The 25742-nt window shown below is 35.0% G+C and overlaps 1 protein-coding gene and 1 long non-coding RNA gene across 3 annotated transcripts; one reads left to right on the forward strand and one right to left on the reverse strand.

Moving 5' to 3' along the window:
- Positions 1-2957: 2957 nt before the first annotated feature.
- On the reverse strand, positions 2958-5897 carry LOC104113451 (F-box/FBD/LRR-repeat protein At5g56420-like). 2 transcript variants are annotated; one of them, XM_070177808.1, is made up of 5 exons: positions 5738-5894; positions 5428-5568; positions 4401-4851; positions 4128-4319; positions 2958-3349 (listed from the first exon to the last, which is right to left on the reverse strand). In XM_070177808.1, the coding sequence occupies exons 2-5, from the start codon at positions 5523-5525 to the stop codon at positions 3152-3154; spliced, it is 939 nt and encodes a 312-aa protein (XP_070033909.1). In that variant the 5' UTR covers positions 5526-5568; positions 5738-5894; the 3' UTR covers positions 2958-3151. The 2 variants fall into 2 exon arrangements, with proteins under 2 accessions (XP_070033909.1, XP_009621912.1); XM_009623617.4 differs by having other exon boundaries at positions 4401-5568; positions 5738-5897.
- Positions 5898-24289: 18392 nt separating this feature from the next.
- On the forward strand, positions 24290-25375 carry LOC104113453 (uncharacterized). The gene is made up of 2 exons (XR_001972724.3): positions 24290-24398; positions 24650-25375. It is a non-coding gene; the product is annotated as an uncharacterized lncRNA (long non-coding RNA).
- Positions 25376-25742: the final 367 nt, after the last annotated feature.

Consider the following 25742-nt stretch of genomic DNA (forward strand, 5'->3'; position numbering starts at 1 on the left):
AACAGTTATGCGGTCACATAGTCGACCGCATAGTTGCTTCCAACTGACCCAATCAACTGCCCACTCTGCGGCCATTATGCGGTCCGCAGAGTGGTTCTGCGGTCGCATAATGGACCGCAGAAATGCACTTTTCCGCCGAATTTTTTTTTTTACTTTTCGGTGCATTGTTCAACCCAAAAAGTCCGATCTCTCAAACACGTAAGCTTAGTCCGGCACCATAAAACATTATTTTCTTTGCAAATTTTACGAGGCCTTACACTTAAGTATTTTGAAATTTTTCGGGGTGTTACAAAATTATCAACCAATTCAAAAAGATAAAAGGGGAAAAGGCTAGTATGATCCTAAAGTTAGATTTAAAAAAGGCTTTTGACCGACTAAAATGGTCATTTATCTACCGTACGTTCAAATTCTTCAAGTTTCCCCGTCTATCTCCAAATTAATCATGCACTGCATTTGTACAAGCAATATTGCAATCCTAGTCAATGGCTCAACAACTGAGTTCTTTAGCCCAAACAAAGGTCTTAGACAGGGTTGCCCCTTATCGCCTTATATCTTCATACTTTGTATGGAAATGTTCTCCCGTCTAATCCTCTCATCAAGTAGACATGTACCAATGGGATCCCATACACCTTAGTCCCCGAGATCCCAGCATATCTTATTTATGTTTTGCGGATGACCTTACTCTAATAGCTAGGGTGAACGAGAAATCATGCAACTCCATCAAAAACAACCTTTCTCTCTTCTGCAAATTATCGGGACAAAATATCAACCTCCAAAAATCAAAGATCATTCTATCAAAAAATTGTCCTCCAAATTTAGCCAAAGAAGTAGCAAACAATTTCAACATCAACATTAGCAACACTTTTGGAAAATACTTAGGATTTTCAATTCTTCAGAATCACCCAAAACCAAGGGACTACCAATTTATTATTGATAATATGTAAAGGAAGTTGATTGCCCGGAAAGCTAACTTTCTCAATATAGCTGGCAGAACAACCCTAGCGATCTCCACCCTAAACTCAATTCCTAGTCATGCCATGCAATACACTCATCTTCCTACAAAAACTCTCAAACAAATCGATCGTATCCAACCCAATTTTATCTGGGGATCCACTAATGAAACCAAGAAACTCCACTACGTGAGTTGGATTAATATTACCAAAACAAAAAGAAGAAGGTGGCCTTGGCTTAAAAACAGCCAACACCAAGAACATAACTACTTGCTTGGAGGCTGCTCACAAACCCCACGGCTATATGGTCGAAGCTCCTCATCTTCAAATATGCCAGTAAAAAACCAAAAATCTCCACCTCCTTCATTTGGAAAAGTATCCTCAAAGGGTGGATGATTTGCTCAAAAGGTATCACGTGGCAACCCAGCAAAAATTCGAACCTTCAATTTTGGTTTTCAAAATGGATACCAAACCTTCAACCACTAAGACAATGCATTGAAGGGCCCCTTAGTAGAAGAGAGTCAAACACCAAGGTTAAAGATATTCTTTCTAATGGTCAATGGGACCTAACAAAAATTTCCTTTGATATTCCTATGGATATTAAGATCAAAATAGATCAAATCCCTATGCCATTAAAATTTGGGAACAATGATACACCAATTTGGAGCCTCAACACCAATGGTTGCTTCACCAGCAAATCTTGTCTTAACATTATCAATAATACCAACAACCCTCAATACGACTTCATGTGGATTTGGAAATTGAAATGCCCCAACAAAATAAAATTTCTCCTTTGGCAATGTCTCCATAACATACTACCTTGCCGCGAATACCTACAGCACATTGGCATTAATATTGATAGCAAATGCCCTATGTGTCACAAAGAGGAAGAGTCCATTGTCCACATCTTCATTCGATGTCCCCTAGTTCAACCTCTTTGGGAAAAACTAGGAATTAAAAATCTACCAACAACCATCACACAACCACTGGCTCCTCCATATCAAAAATCTTAGGCCAAATTTTGAATCACCCTACATTGACTGGCCAGATCTCTTTTCCTTTTCTAATATGGGGAATATGGATCAATAGGAATAACAACAACACCAACAACACAAAACTCCACCCGTCCATAAACAAAATATTAAATCATTCCCTAGAATTCCACTTCATGACATCCAAAAACACTACCACTCAGACCAACACAATTATTCAAATAAAATGGCATGCTCCGCAGAAAGGATGGATAAAACTCAACATAGACGGAGCATTCGAAAAATTAAAAAGTGGTTTAGGTGGAGTATTTAGAGACAATACAGGGAAATGGATATTAGGATTCCATAAATACTGTAATGGCCTATTTCCTTTACATATTGAACTGCAGGCTATCGGGGGGCTACAATTGGCGACAAGGATTGAACTATTCCCATTGGAAGTAGAAACGGACTCAACGGAGGTGATAAATGCTATTAACAATGGACACGAGGTACTAGCTAATCTGATTTACTCTTGCAGGTCATTAATGCGACAGGAGAAGGGCCTTCTACTACGACATAATTTCAGACAAGGAAATGCAGTTGCTGATGCTCTAGCGAAAGAAGCAAAAAACAAAGAAAACAAACAATATAAACCGGGAAGAACAAAACTGTTTGCTAAACTGCCATTTTTTGTGAAACAACAACTTATCAAGGATATGAGCGGGGAATGCAACTCTTCAAAATTACTACCTATCTCAGTTTGTAATATGCTTAGAACTCTAGGAAATCAAAATATTGTAAGTGACAATAGCTGTTTGTCTGCGGGGATATATAGCCCCAATGACACCTCTAGTGGCAATATGGCCTGTAATATGTTAAACTCCGTTTAGTAAGTAATATAAAAAATCCTATTAGCACTCAAAAAAAAAACATGATACTCACTAATGCTGATCAATGAGATCACAAATATATGAACTTCAAAGTAATGTCTAGGATAATGTGCTTAAAGTTTGAAACTTCAAATCCAAAAACAAGAAGAAAAAAAAAACAATGTCATTGCAAACAAACGTCCCAAGAGAGATCGCCCATGATCGGCGAGTACACAACCTGCTCCTAGTACAGTAGCAAATTTATTCAAAACCTAAAATTAGCTAGATGCAACTACACATAAGGAACCATGGAAACTTAGTTAAAGTAAATCTACTGAACTGAAGTAAAAAGGCTGCATTATGGTGGATCTTCAATTATCTTCTCCAATATATCTGTATTTGAGAGAAAATAGTTTCTCAGCTTCTCTAGCTCCGTACATGTAAAGTTCTGCAATTTAACTTTCTTTAACTCATGCTTCCAACATTTCCAAGGTAGAGATGCACAACAAGGTTTCTCGTCTTCATCATCAGCTTCATCTTCATCTCTGTATGTAAACTACAAAACCAGAAAAACACAACAGGAACAAAGGTAATAAATGTGTTCATGAACAATCAACCATGAAACGAATATACAAACGGTTAAACCTCTTTGGTATCAGCTTATAAATAGTGCGAAAATCCCCCACCCCGCCCCCGAATCCTGGGGCTAAAGAAGAAAAAGAGGAAACAAGTGAGGAGAAGGGGAATCTTCATCCAATTAAGTATACCAAACGAATGTTCAGTTTGAGCAGATAAGAGGTCAATGTGTCATGTATCAGCGTGTGAACTTTTGTCCCTTCTTTCCCTATATTATGAATTAAATCCTTGTGTTTATACTATTTCTTGAAGTTGACAGAGCACAGAGAACTTTGTCCAACTGTTCACAGATCAACCAGTCAACAAATCAATATGTTCTCAAATATTTTGGAGAGGAATTGTTTATATAGAAACTTTTTATAGCTTACAAGAGGCTTTTCTTGATCGGTAAAAGATAGTAGTAGCCTACAAGAATCTTGTAACTTCACTAATCATAACAGGCTCAAAATTACTCGTCTGTAGGTAAATTACAATTTCGCATATGTTGGTTGACTAACTTTTTGGTGTCGACTAATCTGCTGATAGTTGAACTGTTAGGTAAACAAATGATGTTAAACAAAGTATGGAGGCTATCAAAAGGCATGGAAAAAAGGAAACTAATTGCAAGAAAACCTTACATAAAGAACAAGGGTGCAAGAACCACTATTCTTTTTATACATGTTACAAAGTTAGTGCCTTTGAAAGATAAAGCATATTACCTTGATCACGCTCTTTAAGTCTCGACCCTGGTAAACAGATAAGGTGTCCAGTTGAGGAGACATCCAAAGCAAACTATCAACAACGTCCACAACTGAATAATTCGACCAATCCATAATTTTAATGTGCAAACCCTTAGGACCAGAGAGTGGAGGAAACAAGTTTTCTCTCATGTCTTTTGGTATAACTATCACCTGCACAAGCAAAAAGAAGAATTATGAGAAATTCAGAACTGCTTCTTCAGGCAGGGCAAGTAGACAATTCGCTGCACGTACCTTGTCTTCGTCGCAGCTTAGTGTAATAGCCCTGGAATGATTAAAGTTAACAAGAGAATTCGCGAGCTTAGAGTACCAATGAGTGTCAAGGTCTTCTGGACCTGGAATCAATTTGATCTTAGCTTCCAGCAATTGCGAAGCTTTCAGTTTGAACAAGAGTTCCTCTTTTCCATGATGAACATCAGAAGTGATCCTTAATAAGTTAGGTGTATCCAGATCAATCGCAATCAGATTATAGCACGCGACTACTTTCAGAAGCTTAAGCCGGTAGCTTGAAATCTTAATAATCTTCAACGACGAACAAGAAAATAAGTAACAGATTTCAAGGTTAGATAGATTGGAGAAAAGGTCCTCTAACCATTGGTCAGTGACAGCCACAGAAGTGAGCTTCAAATGCTTTACGGATTTGCAAGCAGTTATGTTAATTACACGTAGGTCCTGACCGAAGGAGCTAATGTAAAGGTCTTTAAGATTAGGTGCTACAATATCAACCATCTTGAATTTAGGAGGGTAATATAGCAACTTTACCGTCCTTAGTTTAGGTAAAGTTCCTGAAACTTGTAAACTCATTAGTCCATGAAATCCACTTAAAGACAAAACTTCTAAATGGATACAAATTTTGCATAGAGCTTGAAGTAATTGCTCGTCCAAAAATGAATCAACAAGGTATAACTCTCGCAAAGATGAAAACTTTATGCCACCCGAGGGTAATTCAAGCTTAAATCCACGTAAACTAAGCACGTTTAAAGCTTTGGCATCAAAGACTACTTCAGGTAACTTGTTGTAAGTGTATATGCCAACCTCTAAAAACAGCTCTTTGATATTACAGGTTACCAGTATTTCAATCCAATTATCCACATCCTTTGATCGATAATTTGGTACATTTACCTTGAACCTTTTTATAGAGATGTTCTGGTTTAGCCGATTTGCTAGAATTTGATCCACAATATTTTTGGACTGACGAAAATAATTATCACCAAAATTTAAGGAGGAAAGGGAAGTCCAAACACTGTTCCAAACCTTGGACAATGTACTAGTTTTTGCAGCATCTTTAATAGCAAAAAAAGACAGAATGTGGTCCAAAATTGGCTGTGGCAACTGGAAAATTTGATCCGTCCCTTCCATTATCGCTAAATTATTTTCTATAACCTTAAGCAAAAGGAGGTACCTGCCACAGAGGATTCACAAAGTGTAAGAAAAGGGAGTTTTCTCTTCCAAAACCAAGTTGTTAACGGATTTCGAAAGTGTAAAAACCAAAACCCCATAAGAAAAAGGAAAGACAAAAGAAAAAGTGGGGATTGATTTATATTTTCCTTTTGTGCGTGAAAAACAATTACCTGGTTTGTGGATAGAACGCCAATGTCCATAGGAAAAGGAAGTTCCCGTTGAGTGAAGTCGGCAGTAGCGAGATCGGTGTTCTCGGCGTTGGTAGTTTATTGGACTTCTAATTAGCCTTTACAATCACATTGATATATTTCTTCGAATTAGTTTCACTTATGAACTTATGGTCACTCACCTTTATTCATTATAAATTAATTTATTCACAAAGTTATCTTACATCATATTGAAATAACCGAGGTTTTTCTATTATTACTTAAAATCATTGAATTTTACCTGCTACAAGTGTAAGTCACCACACTATTACTATTTGTCTTAAACTAACTAAATTTTACCAACTACGGGCTTATGTAGGAAGAAGGAGTCTCATACAAAATGACCGAAAGAGACTTTTACCTTATTTCAGGTGGGTTAGTGCGTATTGTTTGGATGAAAGCGAAAAAGATCGAAATAAAATGACAATAATTTTAGGTATAAATGCAAAACAAATAGTTAATTATCAAGGACCACAATGATTCTAGTCGTATTTCTGGTTTCCATTCCAATCATCATATTGATGATAAATCTCCTCGTGCTCTGCCATATGAACTAAGTTTCGCTTATTAAGAGAGCTTCTTATGTAGATTAGAACCTTTTTTTTGCTTAATTGTAAATAAATATTGGTAGGAGCGGTAGGATGATGATGAGTGTAAATCATTAAAGACAAAAAATATAATAAATGATATGATACATTAGATAACTATGAAAAATAATAATAGCATTTTGCGCCCACATATTTGAATTTGAGGTAAAGAGATTGTGTATTATAATTTATACGAGACAAACAAACATGCTCGTCATTGCTGATACTTGGACTTCTGTTTTCATAGTACAAAATTTGCTAATTGTGTAAGTTAAAAGTTTAGGAGCACCAAGACTCAAGAGTAATACGCTTCACTTAAGCGTCGCCGACCTTAAAGTCACAAAAATAACACACACACACTAGTAACTAGGTAATCTTACACAAATATCCCAAATAGGTAGTTACTTATCGATCTCTAGCCATTAATTATACACTTATCAAAATTAGTCAAATACATATAAAAATTGAAAACTCAAATAAACAAGGTTCTTTCTCTCCAAGAATCACACACAAAGATTTCCTTTCATATTTTTAAGCGTGATCAACAACATTCTGTGCAAGACGGAAAGGAAATTTCATGGATGAGGTAGCAAATAAGGTGATACAATACAAAAAAATATATATACAAAATTCCAAAAATCTAAGCAAAAAATGACATTTTCCAATGTGTATGGTTGAAATTCATTGAAAACATACAGATGAGTCAATATACAAAAATTGAGGAAGATTGGAGGTGATTTCGATTGATTTGGTATTAAATTTCGCAATTAAAATCGAGTTCAAATTTTTTTCTGCGACACATGTATCAAACATGTATCACACACAGGTATATATGAATATATATCTGATACACATTTGATACAAATATGATACATATGTGATACGCAATTCATTTTTTTCATGTTCATCTTCCACTTTGAATTTTTAAAATCTCAATCCCAAAACTGAAAATTCAAACTTCTTAAGATGTACCCAATCTATTTTAAGAACACCCACTCAAAAAAAAAAGTTTGACCTTTTTAGCTACAAAAAAACTAATTGGCTAATATTGGTAACACTTGGCTAATATTAATGATATTTTATGAATTAGCCAATTTTTATAATAAGCTACTTATAAATGGGCATAGCTGGTAGTTTCCCTAGTAACTACCCTGTCCTAGACCTAGTCATTATACAAAAGTGTCACAATTATAAGAGATGTCTTAATAAAACTAATAAAATTATACACAATAGATGGATACATTTTTGTCTATCTATATTATTACAAAGCATGAATACAATGCCGGTTTACAAAAATAATCTCATAATATTAAGCATAATAACTCATAATAAAAGGACATAACCGTAATTCTAGATATTAGCCTTATAATCCTATTAGTTTTAGGACATAATACTACACGTTAGGAATCTTACATAATTACCTTTAGGAATCTTATTAGTATAATTAATTTTGGGATATCTAATTCATATAAAATTGAACAAGTAAATATCTTTAGCATGTAATCCTATTACTTTTAGAATATACTTCTTAAAAATTCATATTACTAATTTAATTTAAAAATGTATTATAATTTTCCGCTACTAATTTAATTTGAGAATGTATATTGATCAAATTCATTTAGAAAAAGGAGAGCCTATATTATTATAATAGCATAAATACAATATTTATAGACCAAAATAGCCCTAAAATATTAAGCGCAAGAACTCATAGGGAAAGGACATAAATGTAATAACCTATTTTTTGGATTACAATACCTTCTATGCAAATTTTTAATATTTAAAATTTTATAATTAATAAAATTTTGTCTATTAAATTCTTATTAAAAATATGTAGGAAAGTTTAATAAAATTAATTTCATAAGAATCCTCGGCATTGGCAATACATTACCACTCTATAATGTCCAATACCAAGAAAAAATAAAAGTAATATTAAATGAATTACATAAAGAGTTGAAATTGAGAAAAAGATACCCCCACGTTAATATATTTTAAAACTATTTTCCTACTCGAATAATATTTTTTAAATTAATTTTTCGTGTAATATTGAAAAATACCCAATTATTAAACAACAACTAAGAAAATATTTAAGAATATGAATGTGTTAAAGAGAAAAAAAATGGATGGTAAGAGTCAATACCACTAATGATTCTACAAACATAACGATCTAAAAGTTAAATGTCATATCAATCTTTTAGTTTTTGAAAATAAATTTATGGTGGATAAAATTATAATTAAGATTAAATATTCTAAACAAGAGATGAACTAATATTAAGATCAGAATCAACATAAAATAAATCATTTTTTATGTTAAAACTAAATAATTAAAATTTTAAATTAATTATGTAGCAAGAGAATCCAATTCAATTATTTTTTCGATTCATCATATGAGTAAAATTCTTATTCAAGTTTTAAAAAAAAATCTTAGGATACATAAATTTATTCCATAAAAAGAGCGTTAGAACACAAAGTAAAAATGATAGTATATTATTAAGAATTAAAATGCTATACAAGTGTTTGAGGAAGCACAATCAAAGCTAAATCCTAATCAAGAACAATCTTTCAAGACTATATTATAAAGAGTCGACTTTGGTATAACGGGATTATTCTTTGTGGATGCCTCCGGCGGGATCGAAATAATATTTCTATGTCATGCATTACTTGCAAATATCATATTTAGAAGCATGATACTATTAACAATAATAGCAAATGGTGTACCAACAATAATTTTATTGTGAGGCCATCGACTTTAGATTTGATAATATCTTCAAACAACTTAAATAAATATCATAAATATATCAAAGTAGCGCAATGGTGCTAAATTTATAAGGAAAGCAAAATTGATAATATGGGATGAATCACATATGGCTAAGTGTCAAACGATCGAAATAATTGCCCGGAGTTCTAGAGATATATTGGATATCAATGAATCGTTTGGTGAAAAATTAATGGTTTGGGAGGTGATTTATGTCAAGTACTACCAGTAGTTCTAAAATCGACAAAAGCAGAGATTGTAAAAGCTATCTTGCCAAAGTTATACTTTTGGCCTCAAATGAAAAAGATTCAGCTAACAAGAAATATAAAGTAAGAACAGATCCAGTATTCAGTGTCTTCTTGCTTCGTGTCGGAAACGAAGAAGAGCATCCAATAAAAGATGATTGGGTTCTTCCTGAACACTTGGCTATCAATCCCAATGGTAATGGTAGTGCATTTAATAAGAAAAATATTTCTATCATTAGATTAAAACGTAATTTGTGCAAATCGCACAATAAAGTTAAAAAGATATCTAAGCTAGCGGAAATGAATATATTGATCAACTAAATAAAAGATTGATTGCAAAATTTTATAGTAAAAATAAAATATTTGTCAGCTTTTGACTCAGCAGAAAATGATACCAATAATTACTACCAAAATAAATACTTTTACTACCAAATGGCCTTCTACCATACGTGTTTGTTGTCAAGTTTATTATTTCTTACATATGTTAGTATCACCGTATATATAATAGACTAAGTTAAAATTGATCTTTCATTGTATATAGATTAATTTTGAAGAAAAATATTCTCATCATGCTACTGAAAAACTTAGATACGCAGAATAGTTTATGTAATAGCACACAGATGGTATATAGAAATTTTGACAATAACGTCATACATGCAAAAATTATGATACTGGTCAATGTGCTTTTAAGTATATGCTTATCCCTGAATTCAACTTCCGTCTTCCGAAACTAAGGAATATCTTTTTAAATTTGTGTGAAAATAATTTTTAGTATGTTTATGTTTTGCAAATATAATAAATAAAGTACAAGGACAAACATCCTAAATATTGGACTATATTTACCGCAATATATTTTCTTGCACGAATAACTGTATGTTGCACTTTCAAGAGGGATATCAAGATCGACAACAAGAGTTCTGGTTAAGGCAGAGCAACCAAAACATTAGGAGGAAACATACACACAAAATATTATCCACAAAGAAGAGTTCGTTAAGATATCATCACATTAAATACTTTTAAACTATAATACATAATTATCTAGCTAGCATGACAAAATTGATCATTTATGTAAGTTTTGATGATATTTTTTTATTTTAAATTCATGTATTATGCTAATGTAATAATATTTTTCGGCATTTAGATGATTGTTGTATTATTAAACATAAATTTTCTCTCATTAATTAAATTTTATTGTTCATTCATATAAATAAATATTTAAATCATCACGTGCCATTATTAACGTGCGTTGTTCATAGATACTAGTCTAAATAAATTGTAGTAGGAGTAGTAAATTACGTCATATATAGTTCAAACCAAAAAGGTCGTAAAATATTTTAAAGCCTACTAAGGAAATTGAAAAAAAAAAAAAACGATTTCACAAGAGATGCAACAGAGTCAATAATTACAGATTGTTTTTTTTAAAAAACCAACTATTTCTTCTTAAGCAATATATATAATTCTTGAAAAGTGATTGAGCAGCTACATAGAATCTCTTGTAATGTTATCTCAATATATCTATTTTGCTCTTTATATCCCAAAAAATTTGTTTAATAATAATATTTTGCTCAATGAGAAAGTATCTCTAGAGGATATCAAAGAATTTATAGTCTCAACCTGCGTAAAATTCAAGTATTAAATACCTGAAATTAACAGGGGCAGGGGAGGAAGCAGGACATTCCAACCAAGATGCAAACTAGAAACCAAAGATGAAAGAGAAACATCCAAACGAAACAAGTCAGAGAGTCAGAATTTTGCTCTTTATCCCTGTATATTTAATTAGAATAACAAGTTTTTAGTCTCATATAAAATACTGAGAAAGCTGGCCAGTGGAGGTAAATAGAAAAGAATATTCAGATAATCTCGTGCGAAGAGAGAATGTTTCACCCTTTGAAAATAGTTTTACTTAGGGTTTGCAAACGGGCGAGTCAAGTCGTATATGGGTGGGCAGAAAATGTGATAGGCGAAAATGGATAAAATATCCAACTGTCCATATTTAATACGGATAATATAAATATTCATTTTATCCACATGAATATTCATATTGACAAGAGTGAGTTGCTCTAGTGGTGAGCATCCTTCGCTTCCAACCAAGAGGTTGTGAGTTCGAGTCACCCCAAGAGCAAAGTGGGGAGTTCTTGGAGGGAGGGAGCCGAGGGTCTATCGGAAACAGTCTCTATACCCTAGTGTAGGGGTAAGGTCTGCGTACAAACTACCCTCTCCACACCCCACTAGTTGGATTATACTGGGTTATTGTTGTTGTTGTATACAACCTGCTCTTAGGACATATGTATGAAATTGAAAGACATATATATTTATTTCTCTCACACTAACCCACTAACCTATGTCTCCTTATATTATAATCATCTTACTAACCTCATTAATTTATGTCCCCTAACCCATTAATTATGTCCCCCTATATTCTAAACACATAATATACACTATATTCTTCACCCTTCTTCTTCTTCACCCTTCTTCTCTATCTCTAAGTAAATCTCCATAGATTGTTAGAATTAGGATATGGTTTCTGGTTTCTTCTTCCCAACATCCCCCCTCAAGTTGGAGGGTAACTTTGTGACCCCTAACTTGCTCAAAATCTCGGAGTGAGAAACCCCAGAAAGTGGCTTTGTGAAGAGATCCGTCAGTTGGTCTTTAAATGGAACAAAAGAAAGGGTAATTAAACCGGAAAGGAACTGTTGACGCACAAAATGACAGTCAATTTCTACATGTTTTGTGCGTTCGTGGAAGACGGGGTTACATGCGATGTGAATGATTGCCTTGCTGTCAGAGTGAAGAGGTATGAGAAGATTTACCGGTGTAGAGAGATCTTCAAGAAGTCGAACTAACCATGCAAGTTCTGCAGTTACTCTTCTCATCGATCTGTATCCTGCCTCTGCAGAAGATAGAGAGATTGACACTTATTTCTTTAATTTTCAGGAAATGAGTGCTCCTCTTAATATGATGAAAAATCCACTTACGGATCTCCTAGAATCCTTGCAAGAGGCCCAATCAGCATCGCAAAATGCAAGCAAGGAGAATGAGTATTTTGCTGAGAGAAGAATTCCTTGTCCTGGATCACAGCTCAAATATTTGAGCACTCGTAAGACAGCAGAGAAATGAGACATACATGGTCTCTGCATGTATTGACTGAGGGTAAGGACTGCGAAAGAAAGGTCAGGGCGAGTGTTAGTGAGATAGTTCAACTTGCCAACCAGATGACGAAATATCGTTGGATATTGCAAAGGGTGCCCATCATTATCTTGAAGCTTGGAGGAAGGATAAAGAGGAGAACTGACTCGAGGCAAATGAGATACATCAAATTCCTCCAGCATATCTTGGGTAAATATCCTTTAGCTTACAATAAAACCTTCCTTTTCTCGCAGAATTTCCTGCCTGTGCTAACTTTGCCTGCTTATACATGTGCATCATTTATGCAATCTGTAACTTGCTGAGTTGCTGTCTAAAGTTACTGTTGTTGAGCTCAGTGCTTTGTCCTGCTGAATTCTCACGTTCCTTATGTGTCAGGACTGCATTTTCTTTAATTTGAGTCTGATGACCTTTGTGATTGGTGAACTCAAAATCTTTTGGAAATCTAATAATTCTATAGCAATCTTCTTTTGTATGTCCTGTTTTCAACAATAAGTACAAGACACATTTGGATTGTACTTCTTTTTCCCTTTAAACCTTTGCTGAAGTTTAACAGACTTTTGTCGTGAGTTGTTATATTTGGGTGATATGGCTGCTCCTCTTTGTGTTTGGCTTCTTGTCATGACCTGAAATTCCCTCCTTCAGACCGTGATGGCGCCTAACATTTCACTTGCGAGGCAAGCTAATGTTAGAGTAATATTAACTAATTTTTTTAAAATAATTTTTAAATTATTAATAATCAAGGAAACAAAAGTGGAAGTAAAGTTTGTAATATAGTGAATAATCCATAAAAATAACGGTGTCAAAATACCATCCCAAAATTGGTGTCACAAGTGCACAAGCTTCTAGAATAAATAAAAATAAGGTATGAATAAAATAAAGTTGTCTGGGAATAAACACACAGCTAAAGTAAAATAGACGGGGACTTCAGAACTGCAGACGCCATGCGGTTATACCTCAAGTCTCCTCTGGTAGCTAAAATCCGAACAACTCTATGGTACGCCGCTGAGACCAACTCCAAAATCCGCACAAGAAGTGCAGTATCAGTACAACCGACCCCATGTACTGGTAAGTGCTGAGCCTCACCTCGACGAAGCAGTGACGATGCTAAGACGGTTCACTTACATTAACCTGTACGCAATATTAGCAACAACAACAATAATAGAAATAAATCAGGTAATTCATTTATAATAATTGAAGACAACTCAGCAGTCATAACCAATTATCATTTCCATCAATTCTGTTGCAGCATGCAACCCGCTCTTACCATATATTAACATTCAATTCTGTTACAGCGTGCAACCCGTTCTCACAACCTATTCATATTCAGTTCTGTTGTGGCGTGTAACCCGCTCCTCCAATATATTCATTTTAATCAAGTCTATTATATATTTATTTCAATCAAGTATATATATAGACTTTTTAATAAGTCTGTCGCGGCGTGTAACCCGATCCTCCAATATTAACTTTTCATAAGTCTGTTGCGGCGTGCAACCCGATCCTCCAATATTAACTTTTCATAAGTCTGTTGCGGCGTGCAACCCGATCCTCCAATATTAACTTTTCATAAGTCTGTTACGGCGTGCAACCCGATCCTCCAATATTAACTTTTCACAAGTCTGTTGCGGCGTGAAACCCGATCCTCCAATATTAACTTTTAATCAGTCTGTTGCGGCGTGCAACCCGATCCTCCAATGTATCCATTTCAATCAATTCTTATAGAAGAAATTTTCCCAATAAATATAACAATTAATATAAAATTATAAGACAACAAGTATACAACAATTATGATTTAATTATAAAACAAACAATGACAAATATCAAATTATTATAGAAATCAGGGAGAAAATAGGCAGTTTAATATTTAATATGCTAAATATCAAATAACAATTAAATCACATAATTCAAATAGCATGTAACAATTAATGCAGGAATTCAAGAATTAATATTTGACAAAAAATAAGAGAGAAATAATTATTATAATAATTAATTTATGATTAAAAATAATTTATGATTTTTTTTCAAGTAGGCAGGCAAACAATTAATTTGACGACGTATAGACACTCGTCACCTCGCCTATACGTCGTTCACATGCAATTCACATAACAAATAAATTAAGGGTTCTGTTCCCTCAAGTCAAGGTTAACCACGACACTTACCTCGCTTTGTAAATTCTAAATCAATTATTCAACCACAGCTTTTTCTTTTAAATTTGCCTTCGAAAGCTTCAAATCTATTCACAAACAATTCAATATATTCAATACTCATCATAGGAATTAATTCCATATGAATTTATAAATTTTTCAGATAAAAATCTGAAATTCATTAAAATATTTGGCAGCGGGACCCACATCTCAAATCTCAGAAAAACTCACGAAATCCGAACACCCGTTCCGATACGAGTTCAACCATACCAAATTTGTCCAATTCCATGGACCTTCAAATCTTAAATTTTCATTTTTGGAAGATTTTATAAAAATCTGATTTTTCTTCCATAAATTCACGGATTCATGATATGAATGAGTATGAAATCATGAAATATAATCAATATAGGATAAGGAACACTTACCCCAATGTTTTTCCGTAAAAATCGTCCAAATATCGCCTTACCCGAGCTCAAAAATGGAAAAGAATTGAAAATGGGTCGAAACCCCATTTCCACAACTTAAGTTTTGTTTCTTGGATTTTTACCCTTCGCGAACGCAGTCAGCGCCTCGCGTTCGCGAAGCACAATTATGTGCTGTCAAATTTCTCTTCGCGAATGCGAGGGCTACTTCGCGAACGCGATGCATGCCTGGCTTGGCCTTCGCGAACGCGAAGGATAATTTTCCTGGCCAGTCTCTTTCCCTCCGAGAACGCGAGGCTTCTATCGCGAAGGCGAAGCTTTGAACCTCAAGCCTCCGCGAATGCGGTCACTATGTCGCGAACACGAAGCACAAAACGTGCCAGCCCAATTTGCTCTTCGCGTTCGCGAGAGTACCTTTGCGAACGCGAAGAAGAACACACCAGAAGCCTGAAGTCTGCAGAAAACCAGATTTCCTAAGTCCGAAATCATCCCGTAGCCTATCCGAAACTCACCCGAGCCCTCGGGGCTCCAAACCAAACATGCACACAAATTCTAAAATATCATACAAACTTGCTCGCGCGATCGAATCGCCAAAATAACACCTAGAACTACGAATCGAGTACCAAATCAAAGGAAGTTTTCAAGAAAACTTTAAAACTTATATTTTTACAACCGGACGTACGAATTACATCAAATCAACTCCGATTCTCACCAAATTCGGCAGACAAGTCATAAATATTATAGTGGACCTATACCGGGCTCCGAAATCAAAATACGGACCCGAGGTCAACAAATCTAGCATCAGTAATTTCTTAGAAATCATTAAGCTTTCAAGCTTTTAATTTTTTATCAAAATTCCATAACTCGGGCTAGGGACCTCGGAATTCGATTTCGGGTATACGTCCAAGTCCCAAATCACGATACGGACCTACCAAAATTTTTAAAATACTGATCTGGGTCTGTTTGCTCAAAATGTTGACCAAAGTCAACTTAGTTAAATTTTAAAGCTCTATTTCCCATTTTAATCCATTTTTCACATAAAAACTTTCCGAAAAATTATACGGACTGTGCACGTAAGTCGAAGAATGATAAATGGTGCTTTTCAAGGTCTTAGAATATAGAATTACTTATTAAATTTAAAGATGACATTTTGGGTCATCACACTTCTAAGTTTTTGATAATTCTTCCCTTGTCCTATGATCATAAAAGCTGCAAAATCAGCTAGAAGTTGTGCATTAGGCTGCTTGGCCTCTCCAGTTGCCATGAATGATATTGATTCAGAATTAAAATGTGCATTTGCATAAACTTCTCTTTGATTTTCATCTTGCAAGAGAAGTGAATAATCAACATCTATGCTAGGCAAAGGGTTCATCATGAGGATATTTCCTATTACTTGTGCATAGATGTTATTTAATCCCATTATGAATTGGATCAATCTCTGATCCTCAAGAGACTTAGTCAACTTTGCCTTTCCTTCACAAACACAAACACATGAACAACATATGATAATATTTAAAACATCTAATTCATCCCACAATCGTTTGAGCTTAGTGAAGTATGCTGCAATGTCACTGTTTCCCCGTACTAAACCTGATAACTCCTTCTGCAGATGATAAAGCTTGGCTCCATTTGATCTCCCAAATCTATGCTCCAAGCTGTCACAAAGTTCTTTTGCAATTTTGGAGTACATCACACTGTCTGTAATATCCTTTGAGAGAGCATTTAGGATCCAAGAGATGACCATGTCATTCACACAACTTCATTGTTCATGGTCTGGAGATTTCAGATCTGGAGATAGACATGCTCCATTGATGAAACCAAGTTTCTTCTTGGCTGACAAAGACAGGAGAATAGATCTCCTCCACCCTGGGTATCCTCTTCCATTAAACATAGTGTTGACTAGAGTCATTCCAGGTGAATCAGAGTTGTTGAGATGATAAGGGTGATTGACATCATAACTGACTGGTTTTGCAGCATTGCTCGTATCACCAATATACGTGATGGTTATTTCAGACATTTTAGGTTACTGATTTTGATGATGAATCTGATGTAAATTGATTTGATGGTTGGACTGTTGGATCGAGATTATTGCTCTGATACCATGTACGAAATTGAAAGAAAAAAATCTGATTGAAAAACCAATCTCCCGTGTGTTCTTTACATTGAGCTTTGTACATGTATATATTATACACTTGACATATATATTTATTCCTCCCACACTAATCCACTAACCTATGTCTCTTTATATTATAATCATCTTACTAACCCCATTGATTTATGTCCCCTAACCCATTAATTATGTTCCCCTATATTCTAAACACATAATATGCACGACATTCTTCACCCTTCTTCTTCTTTTTCACCCTTATTCTCTATCTCTAAGTAAATCTCCACAGATTGTTAGAATTAGGATATGGTTTCTGGTTTCTTCTTCCCAACAAGTACATATCATCGAAACCTGTCACCAACATAATCTGCAAGACATAATATTAGGTAATATGTAAACTGGTGGACCTTCAATTATCTCCAATGTCTCGCATGAAAAGAGAAAGTTTAATTTCACCCTTAGAAAATAGTTCTACACACAATGACAATCACTATCTTCTCAAAGAAACCCAAATGGCTTTCAATGCATGAAATTAGGTGAATTGCGATATGGTGGTTCTTCAATTATCTCCTCCAATATATCTGAATTAGTGAGAAAGCAGTTTCTCAATTTCCACAGCTCTATACATGTAAAGTCTTGCAACTTAACTTTATTTAACTCGTGTCTCCAACATTTCCAAGGTATCACTTCGGGGATGGACCAGTTGGTTTGGAAGGCGGTCATCCATATAGATGACCTGAGATCGATCCCCCCTCAATGCCTTATGGCTCGAGCCTGTCGCACAGGGCTTGCCTAGTGCAGTTTATATTTTCTGTGTGGTTTGAAAGCTATTACATAGTGGGGGGTTTACCCAGTGTGCACAGAGTGCTCACCCGAAGGACAGAGGCTATAGCGGCTGGGAGTTTTCCTGGGGTTCAAAAAAAAAATATTTCCAAGGTAGTGTGATGACCCAAAATGTCATCTTTATATTTAATAATTAATTCTGTATTCTAAGACCTCGAAAGTGCTATTTATCATTCCTCGACTTGCGTGCACAGTCCGTAAAATTTTTCGAAAAGTTTTTATGTTAAAAATGGATTAAAATGTGAATTAGAGCTTTAAAACTCAACTGAGTTGACTTTGGTCAATATTTTGAGCAAAGAGACTCAGATCCGTGTTTTTACAGTTTCGGTAGGTCCGTATCGTGATTTGAGACTTGGGCGTATACCCGTAATTAAATTCTGAGGTCCCTAGCCCGAGATATAGAATTTTGATGAAAAATTAAAAGTTTAAGTTCAAATAGTGATCAAATGTCAAATTATGTGCAAACGACCCCGGAATAGAATTTTGATAATTCCAATAGCTCCATATGGTGATTTTGGACTTGGGAGCGTGATCGAAATTTTATTTGGAAGTTCGTAGTGAAATTAGGCTTGAAATAACTAAAATAAGAATTTAAAGTTTGAAAGTTTGACCAGGGAGTTGACTTTTTAATATCAGGGTCGGAATCCAGTTCCAAAAATTTTCATAACTTCGTTATGTCATTTATGACTGGTGTACAAAATTTGAGGTCAATCAGATTTGATTTGATAGGTTTCGACATCGAATTGTAGAAGTTGGAAATTCTTAAGTTTCATTAAGCTTGAATTGGGACGTGATTTGTGATTTTAGCGTTGTTTGATGTGATTTGAGGTTTCAAATAAGTTCGTATGATGTTTTAGGACTTGTTGGTGTATTTGGTTGAGGTCCCGAGGGCCTCGGGTGAGTTTCAGATGGTTAACGGATCAAAAGTTGGACTTAAAAAGCTGCTGCAATTTTCTTCTGCTGTAACTGCAGAAATCGAGCCCACGGTTGAAGGCCAGGGACGAGGCTCAGGATCGAAGGCCCAACTCGAGGGCCATGATCAGAGGCAGGATCGAAGGCCCAGCTCGAGGGCCATGATCGAAGGCTGGATCGAAGCCATGACCGAAGGCAGAATCAAATGCATGATCGAATGCCCAGCTCGAGGCCCAGGATCGAGGGCTATTACCAAGGCCAGGATCGTGGGCCATAAAGATCGAAGCCATAATCGATACCCAGGATCGATGGCAGCCTTGACAATTTATTAAACTGGGGATTTCGTCCCTAGTTGCCATTTTTGACGAACTTGAGCTTGAGCATAAGCGAATTTTGGCAGATTTTCAAGGAGAAACATTTGGGTAAGTGATTCAAACAATTTGGTCAATATACACGAATATATCATTATTTTCACCATTTAATTAGTGTATTGAGATGGAAATTTGGAAAAATTTTAGAAATCTCATAAAAACGATTTTTTGAGATTTCGGTGTCGGATTTGAGTAAAACTGGTATGGTTGGACTCGTAATTGAATGAGTTGTCGGATTTTATAAGCTTCGCCGGATTCCGAGAGGTGGGCCCTATGGAAATGTTTTAGTTAATTTCGGATTTTATTAAAAAATATAGTATTTTCTTATGAAATTGATTCCTATAATTTTTGTTGACTGTATCGAATTAATTACGACTATATACGAGTCGATCGGAGTCAGAAAATCGAGGATAAGGCATACTACTTGGTTAAATTGAAGCAAGTCGAGGTAAGTGACTTGTCTTTCTTTATGTGGGAAAATTCTCCCTAGGATTGATAATTGTAATGTATGGAAAGTCGTGTACACGAGGTGACGAGTGTGTACACAGGCTAAATGTGAAAGATTATATTTTTTTTTAAAATTGTGTAGATCATTGTTGCACATTAATTAAATTATTTTATTTTATTATATTCTTCATTATTGATTTAATGTTTATATTTTAATTTTTTTTGACCTTTTCCTGCTAATTATTTTATCTGTTTAGTTGGAACTTGGTTTCTTTTATTCTGTGCATTATTTGAAGTTGATTTTTTTAAATTAAATATTATTAATATAAAGTATTTGACATTTTTAAATTTGGTATTGAAGCAACATATTAAAGATTTTGGATTATTATTTTGCTGAATTATTTATTCCTGAATATTTTTGTAAGATTTTCATACTCATTGTGATGGAGTCGTGAGCTCTTTATTATGGAAAATTATTATTGTTAAATTAATTTGACATGAGCTGTGAGCTCTTTATTATGGAAAAATATTATTGTTGAATTATTTTGACATGAGTCGTGAGCTCTTTATTGTAGAAAAAAATATTGTTGTTGAATTATTTTGGCAAGTTAAATTATTTGAGCACTTAGGTGCAAATTGTGATATATTGTGATGTTGATACGCATGCGGTGGTATAAGATCTGGGTATTGAAACACGTGCGGTGAGATAAGGGTGGCTTGATACGCGTGGCTAGTAGCAGGAACTATTAGAAGTCATGCGGTGTGATAAGGATGGCTAAAACGCGGGATACTATTTCGGAAAAAATATTTTCTTTAAAATAAATTGTGAAGGCTTCCGCGGTGAGATAAGAAAATGAGATATTGTGAATTTATTTATGATTTGGGACTACGGGGCGGTACCTCGGGAGTGCCCTTGTTGATATTGATTTATAGCCGCAGTTGCCTTTGATTTTTATTGTGATTTTTCTTAAAGTTGAAAAGAAATTCGGTTTTGTTTTCACGAATTATTAATTGCCATTATTTGGTGTAATTAAATGGTGACATACTAGACTTATTTTCATTGTCATTTTATCTTATTATATCATTAAATATTTTACTATGCCATTATTTATTTTTCAGTAGGGCCTGACCTAACCTCGTCACTACTCTACCGAGGTTAGGATTGGCATTTACTGGGTACCGCTGTGGTGTACTCATACTACGCTTATGCATATTTTTTTGTACAGATCCAGGTACATCTTATCAGACCAGGCATTAGTAACCTAGCTGTACGAGGAGACTTCGAGGTATATCTGTCAGCGTCCGCAGACTCCGGAGTCCCCTTCTATCATTATTATGTTGCTTCCTTATTTTTCTTTAGACCTTGATATATAAAGACATTGAGAATAAAATTCTTATAAGCTTGTGACTTATTTCTATCGGGTTTTAGGAGTTGAAATTGTTTGAATTGTAGTTTATTTATTTCACCTATTTATTATTATTTCGCATTGATAAGCTTACCTAGTCTTAAAGACTAAGTACCATCACAACATCCTACGGAGGGAATTTGGGATCGTGACAGGTGGAGATGCACAACAAGGTTTCTCATCTTCTTCATCAGCTGCATCTCCGTATGTAAACCGCAAAACAAGAGGAAAAAAATTTCAGAGTTAAATATGCACGATGGGGCCAGAGTATCACTACTAGTTTGTAGGTAATCAAAATTTTGCATGTGTCGAGCGGCTATAACTTTTAATTTTTGGCTAAGCTGCTAAAAAATGGACTGTTAGGTGAATTATTTACCATGAATAAAAGATTTTAAACCAATAATGAAGGATTTGTCACTAAAAGGTCATGTAAAAAAGGAAAATAAGTGCTAGAAATCATAGTGACCAGTAATCTTTTGATACATACTTCTGAGTCATTGCCTTTGAAAGATAACACATACTTATTACCTTGATCAGGCTCTTTAAATCTCCAGTCTGGCCAAAAGATAGGGTGTCCAGTTGAGGAGACATCCAAAGCAAACTATCAACAACGTCTGCAGCTGAAAATTTATACCGATTCGTAAGTTTTACGTGCAAATACTTAGTAGCATAAAGTGGAGGAAGAAGTTTTCTCTCATGTCTTTTGGTATATCTATCTCCTGCACAAATAAAAAGAAGAATTATGAGAAATCCAGAACTACTTCTTCAAGCAGGGGCAAGCAGACAATTTGTTGCACGTACGTACTTTGTCCATTTCACAGCACAGTGCAATAGCCTTGGAATGATTAAAATTACCAAGGGACCTTGTGAGCTTAGAGTACCAAATAGAGCCCAAAGTGACAATAGGGACATTTATTGTCACGACCCAAATCGAAGGGTCGCGAAGAGTACCCGGTGCTTAACTCAACTGAGTACCAACATAACGTATCCTTTTTATTATACTATCATGGGTAAATGAGCCGAAAAGACCATCATGAGATAACCAGAATTAACATAAGAGAATACTCGGCATAGGACGACCCAACATGGAATACAAACTTATACATGTGACATATGGGCCTATAAGGCCGACATGATCATTTGTACAATCAAAACATAGGCTGACAAGGACATGCAATCATCCATATACATGACATATGTCTACAAGACTCTAAGAGTACATAAACGTCATAAAGGTTGGGACAGAGCCCCATCATACCAATCTATACATATCCAAAGCATACTGACCAAATATGCAACTCCGGAGCAAGTGGAGTGCACCAACACCTTCCACATAGCTGATAGCCTACTAGGAGGACTGTCAACCTGTCTATCGGGGCCCGCGGGCATGAAACGCAGTGTCCCCAGGAAAAAGTGACGTTAGTACAAATAAAGTACTGGGTATGTAAGGCATGAAAGCAGTATATAAAAGACATGAAAAAAATATGGAGTAAAGAACTAAACCTGTAAGTCTGAATAGCTCTGTGAATCATGAAATATTTATAATGTCATGCATCTGCTATCATGCATAGGTATATGCGTACATAACATCATCAAGCCTCTGAGGGCATCCCATCATATCATCTCGGTCTTTGTGGGCGAAATCATCAATGTATGCCAGCTGATCAGGTGGTGGTACGTATATAACGTCATAACCTTTTCCCATATCCCATATACATATAATATACGCATATGTAACCCCATCTGGTCATGGGTAAATGTACATATATAAATAAATGCAATAAATAAGAACTAAGTCAATAAGATCTCTCGGGATGTCATAAGATCAATATGCCTTCGGTTAATATCACGAAATAAACTTTATCATGTATGTATTTTCTGAGACCCATGAACAAACGATATAATAATAGGACATATGTGGATTCAAGAACATAGGCAACCCTAGTACTTCTAAAAATAGAGCCATTTGTGAAATTTGCGTGTTTGCTCGTTTCGTTGTATCATATGGATCATGCCAAAAGGAAAAAAGGGATAGCCTCAACATACCTTATAGAAATCTGTCCAATAACAATGCTAAACGCAGCACATTGCACCTTAATCTACAACAACAACAATGAAGCTATTGTCAAGTAACGAATGACTCTCTCATTTATATAACGAAAGTAACTTAATCTGTAACCAAAAAACGGACAATATTTTCCCTGATTTTACTGCTCCCTCAAGCCTTCTATAGGCGAGACAACAACAAAATCCTATCCGCAACTCGAAAATAACCTAACTACAATTCAGGATCTTTAATACAACAAACCCCCTAAATATACTATAACACACCCAATCAACACGTTATCAAGTAGCCCGAAACTACAATGACGAGCGACCAACCCACTACCCTACCACATGTGGTGTTTCTCCATATCCTTTATCTTTATAAACTCCATAAATCAGCAGCACAAGAGGCCAACACGAGTCGACTATAAAACAGTCCACTAAAAGTGGAATAAATTGAACTCACGGCTTCCGATCATCGTCCCGTGAGTTCTAACTATTAGGAAACGACTTTATCAACCTTCCTTGATATTTAAAAGCTTAAATACAGAAAGTAGACATTTTCTTAACTATTAAGTACCTTCCAAAACTCAAACTACAAAGAAAAAGAGAGGCGGTATAATAATATTAGGGGTGTACAAAGCAAACCGATAAACCGCACCAAACCGATAAACCGAGTCAAGCCGAAAGAAAACCCGACTAGTGGTTTGGTTTGATTTGATTTGGTATGTAAAAAAAACCCGACTATAATAGGTTTGGTTTGGTATTAACTAAAATAAGTCAACCCGAGACCAAACCAACCCGATATTTATGTATGTAATTTTTAAATTTATTTTATACAAAATAAATATTTATTATAATACAATTTATATATATTTCTTTTAATTTATCTTTATTTTTTATTATTAACATTATATTTGGGCTTATAATTTTAGCCCACTCCATATACGTCTACTCTAGCAAGCCAAATAAAGCCCAAAAAGAATAACAAAAGTTAACAAATGTAAAAGAAAAAAGACCACTAAGACTAGGTCATAACTCATAAGGTATGACTTTTCTGCCAAAAGCAGAATACTTCCCCCCCCCCCCAAAAAAAATCAAAGACTCCTAACTTCTTCCCACCCATATCAAAAACCCTAACTTCATCTTCCCCAAATTAAAGCTTCCAAATTTAAGGTCGTTGAAGCTTCTTTCTTCAGGTAAAAGTTCTTGAAACTTATTTCATTTATTGCTCATTTTCTACTCTAAGTTTTGTTCTATGTCTAGTTTTCACTCCTTTCTTAGGGATTTTTGCGACTTTTTCTAGTTTGAAGATGAAAGCAATTTTCAAAAATATAACATTTTGCTTCGAAAGTGGCTCTCTTTTACTTAGTTGTGCTCTTTTACTTAGTTTTATATTAGAAAGCTCATAAATATTATTTTGAGATTATAATTTTATTTTCATGTGCAGGATACCTTTTCGGATGGAAACTACAACTTCTGGACCGGATGTGGAGGTGATTGTAAACAACCCTCTGACTATGCCAGCAGTAGCCTAACAACAAGGTCAAGATGCTCCTCATCGACGCACTCCTCCCAAAAAGCAAAAACGAACACCTCGTCCAGTACCTTCTAAATCTGGAAATACTAGCAGAGAGACGTCTGAGATTTGGAATCATTTCTCCAAGTTTACTGCTAAATGAAGTAAATGTAGGGCAAAATACAATTATTGTCCTAAAACCTTTGCTTCTGAGAGCAAGAATGGGACTACTACTTTATGGACACATTTAAATGTGACATGTCACAAGTCCCCCTTTAGAATCATTGATAAGAGGCAATCAACATTAAAACCTATCAAAGAAGGGTGGCTAGAAGGAGGTTCGGGTTCCACTGAGAGGGTGGTGTATAATGTGGAGGATATTATGAGAGCTATTGCCAAATTTGTAATCATTGATGAGCAACCGTTTAGAGTTGTTGAGGGAGAAGGATTCAAGAAATTAATGGCAAAATCCTTGACACTGTTTAAAGATTTATCAAGAAGAAAAAAAAAAACTCAAAAACCTTATCAAGAACCAGTGTGTATGTATTACTAGTGATACATGGACATCACTACAAAATTTAACTTATATGGTTGTCACTGCACATTGGATTGATGAACAATGGAATCTACAAAAGAAAATTCTAAACTTTTTCCAAACACCGGATCACAAAGGTGAAACTATTGCTAAGGGAATTGAAGAATGCTTATTAGGTTGGGGTATTGAGAACTTGTTTATAGTAACCCTCGATAATAAAACTGCTAATGATGCTGCCATTAAGCATTTGAAGGTGCGCATTGATGATTGGAAAGGGGTAATACTTGGAAATGAGTTTTTACATGTTAGATGTAATGCTCATATTTTGAACTTGATTGTAAAAGAGGGGCTAGATGAATAAATTGAGCCCATTTCTCGTGTAAGGAATGCGGTTAAGTATGTAAGGTTGTCCCCTTCAAGGTTTGATTCTTTCAAGTCATTCGTTGAGAAACCTAAGATAGACACTCATGGTCTTGTGAGTCTTGATAT

Source organism: Nicotiana tomentosiformis, chromosome 6, assembly GCF_000390325.3.
Source record: "Nicotiana tomentosiformis chromosome 6, ASM39032v3, whole genome shotgun sequence".
NCBI classification, from domain to species: Eukaryota; Viridiplantae; Streptophyta; class Magnoliopsida; order Solanales; family Solanaceae; genus Nicotiana; species Nicotiana tomentosiformis.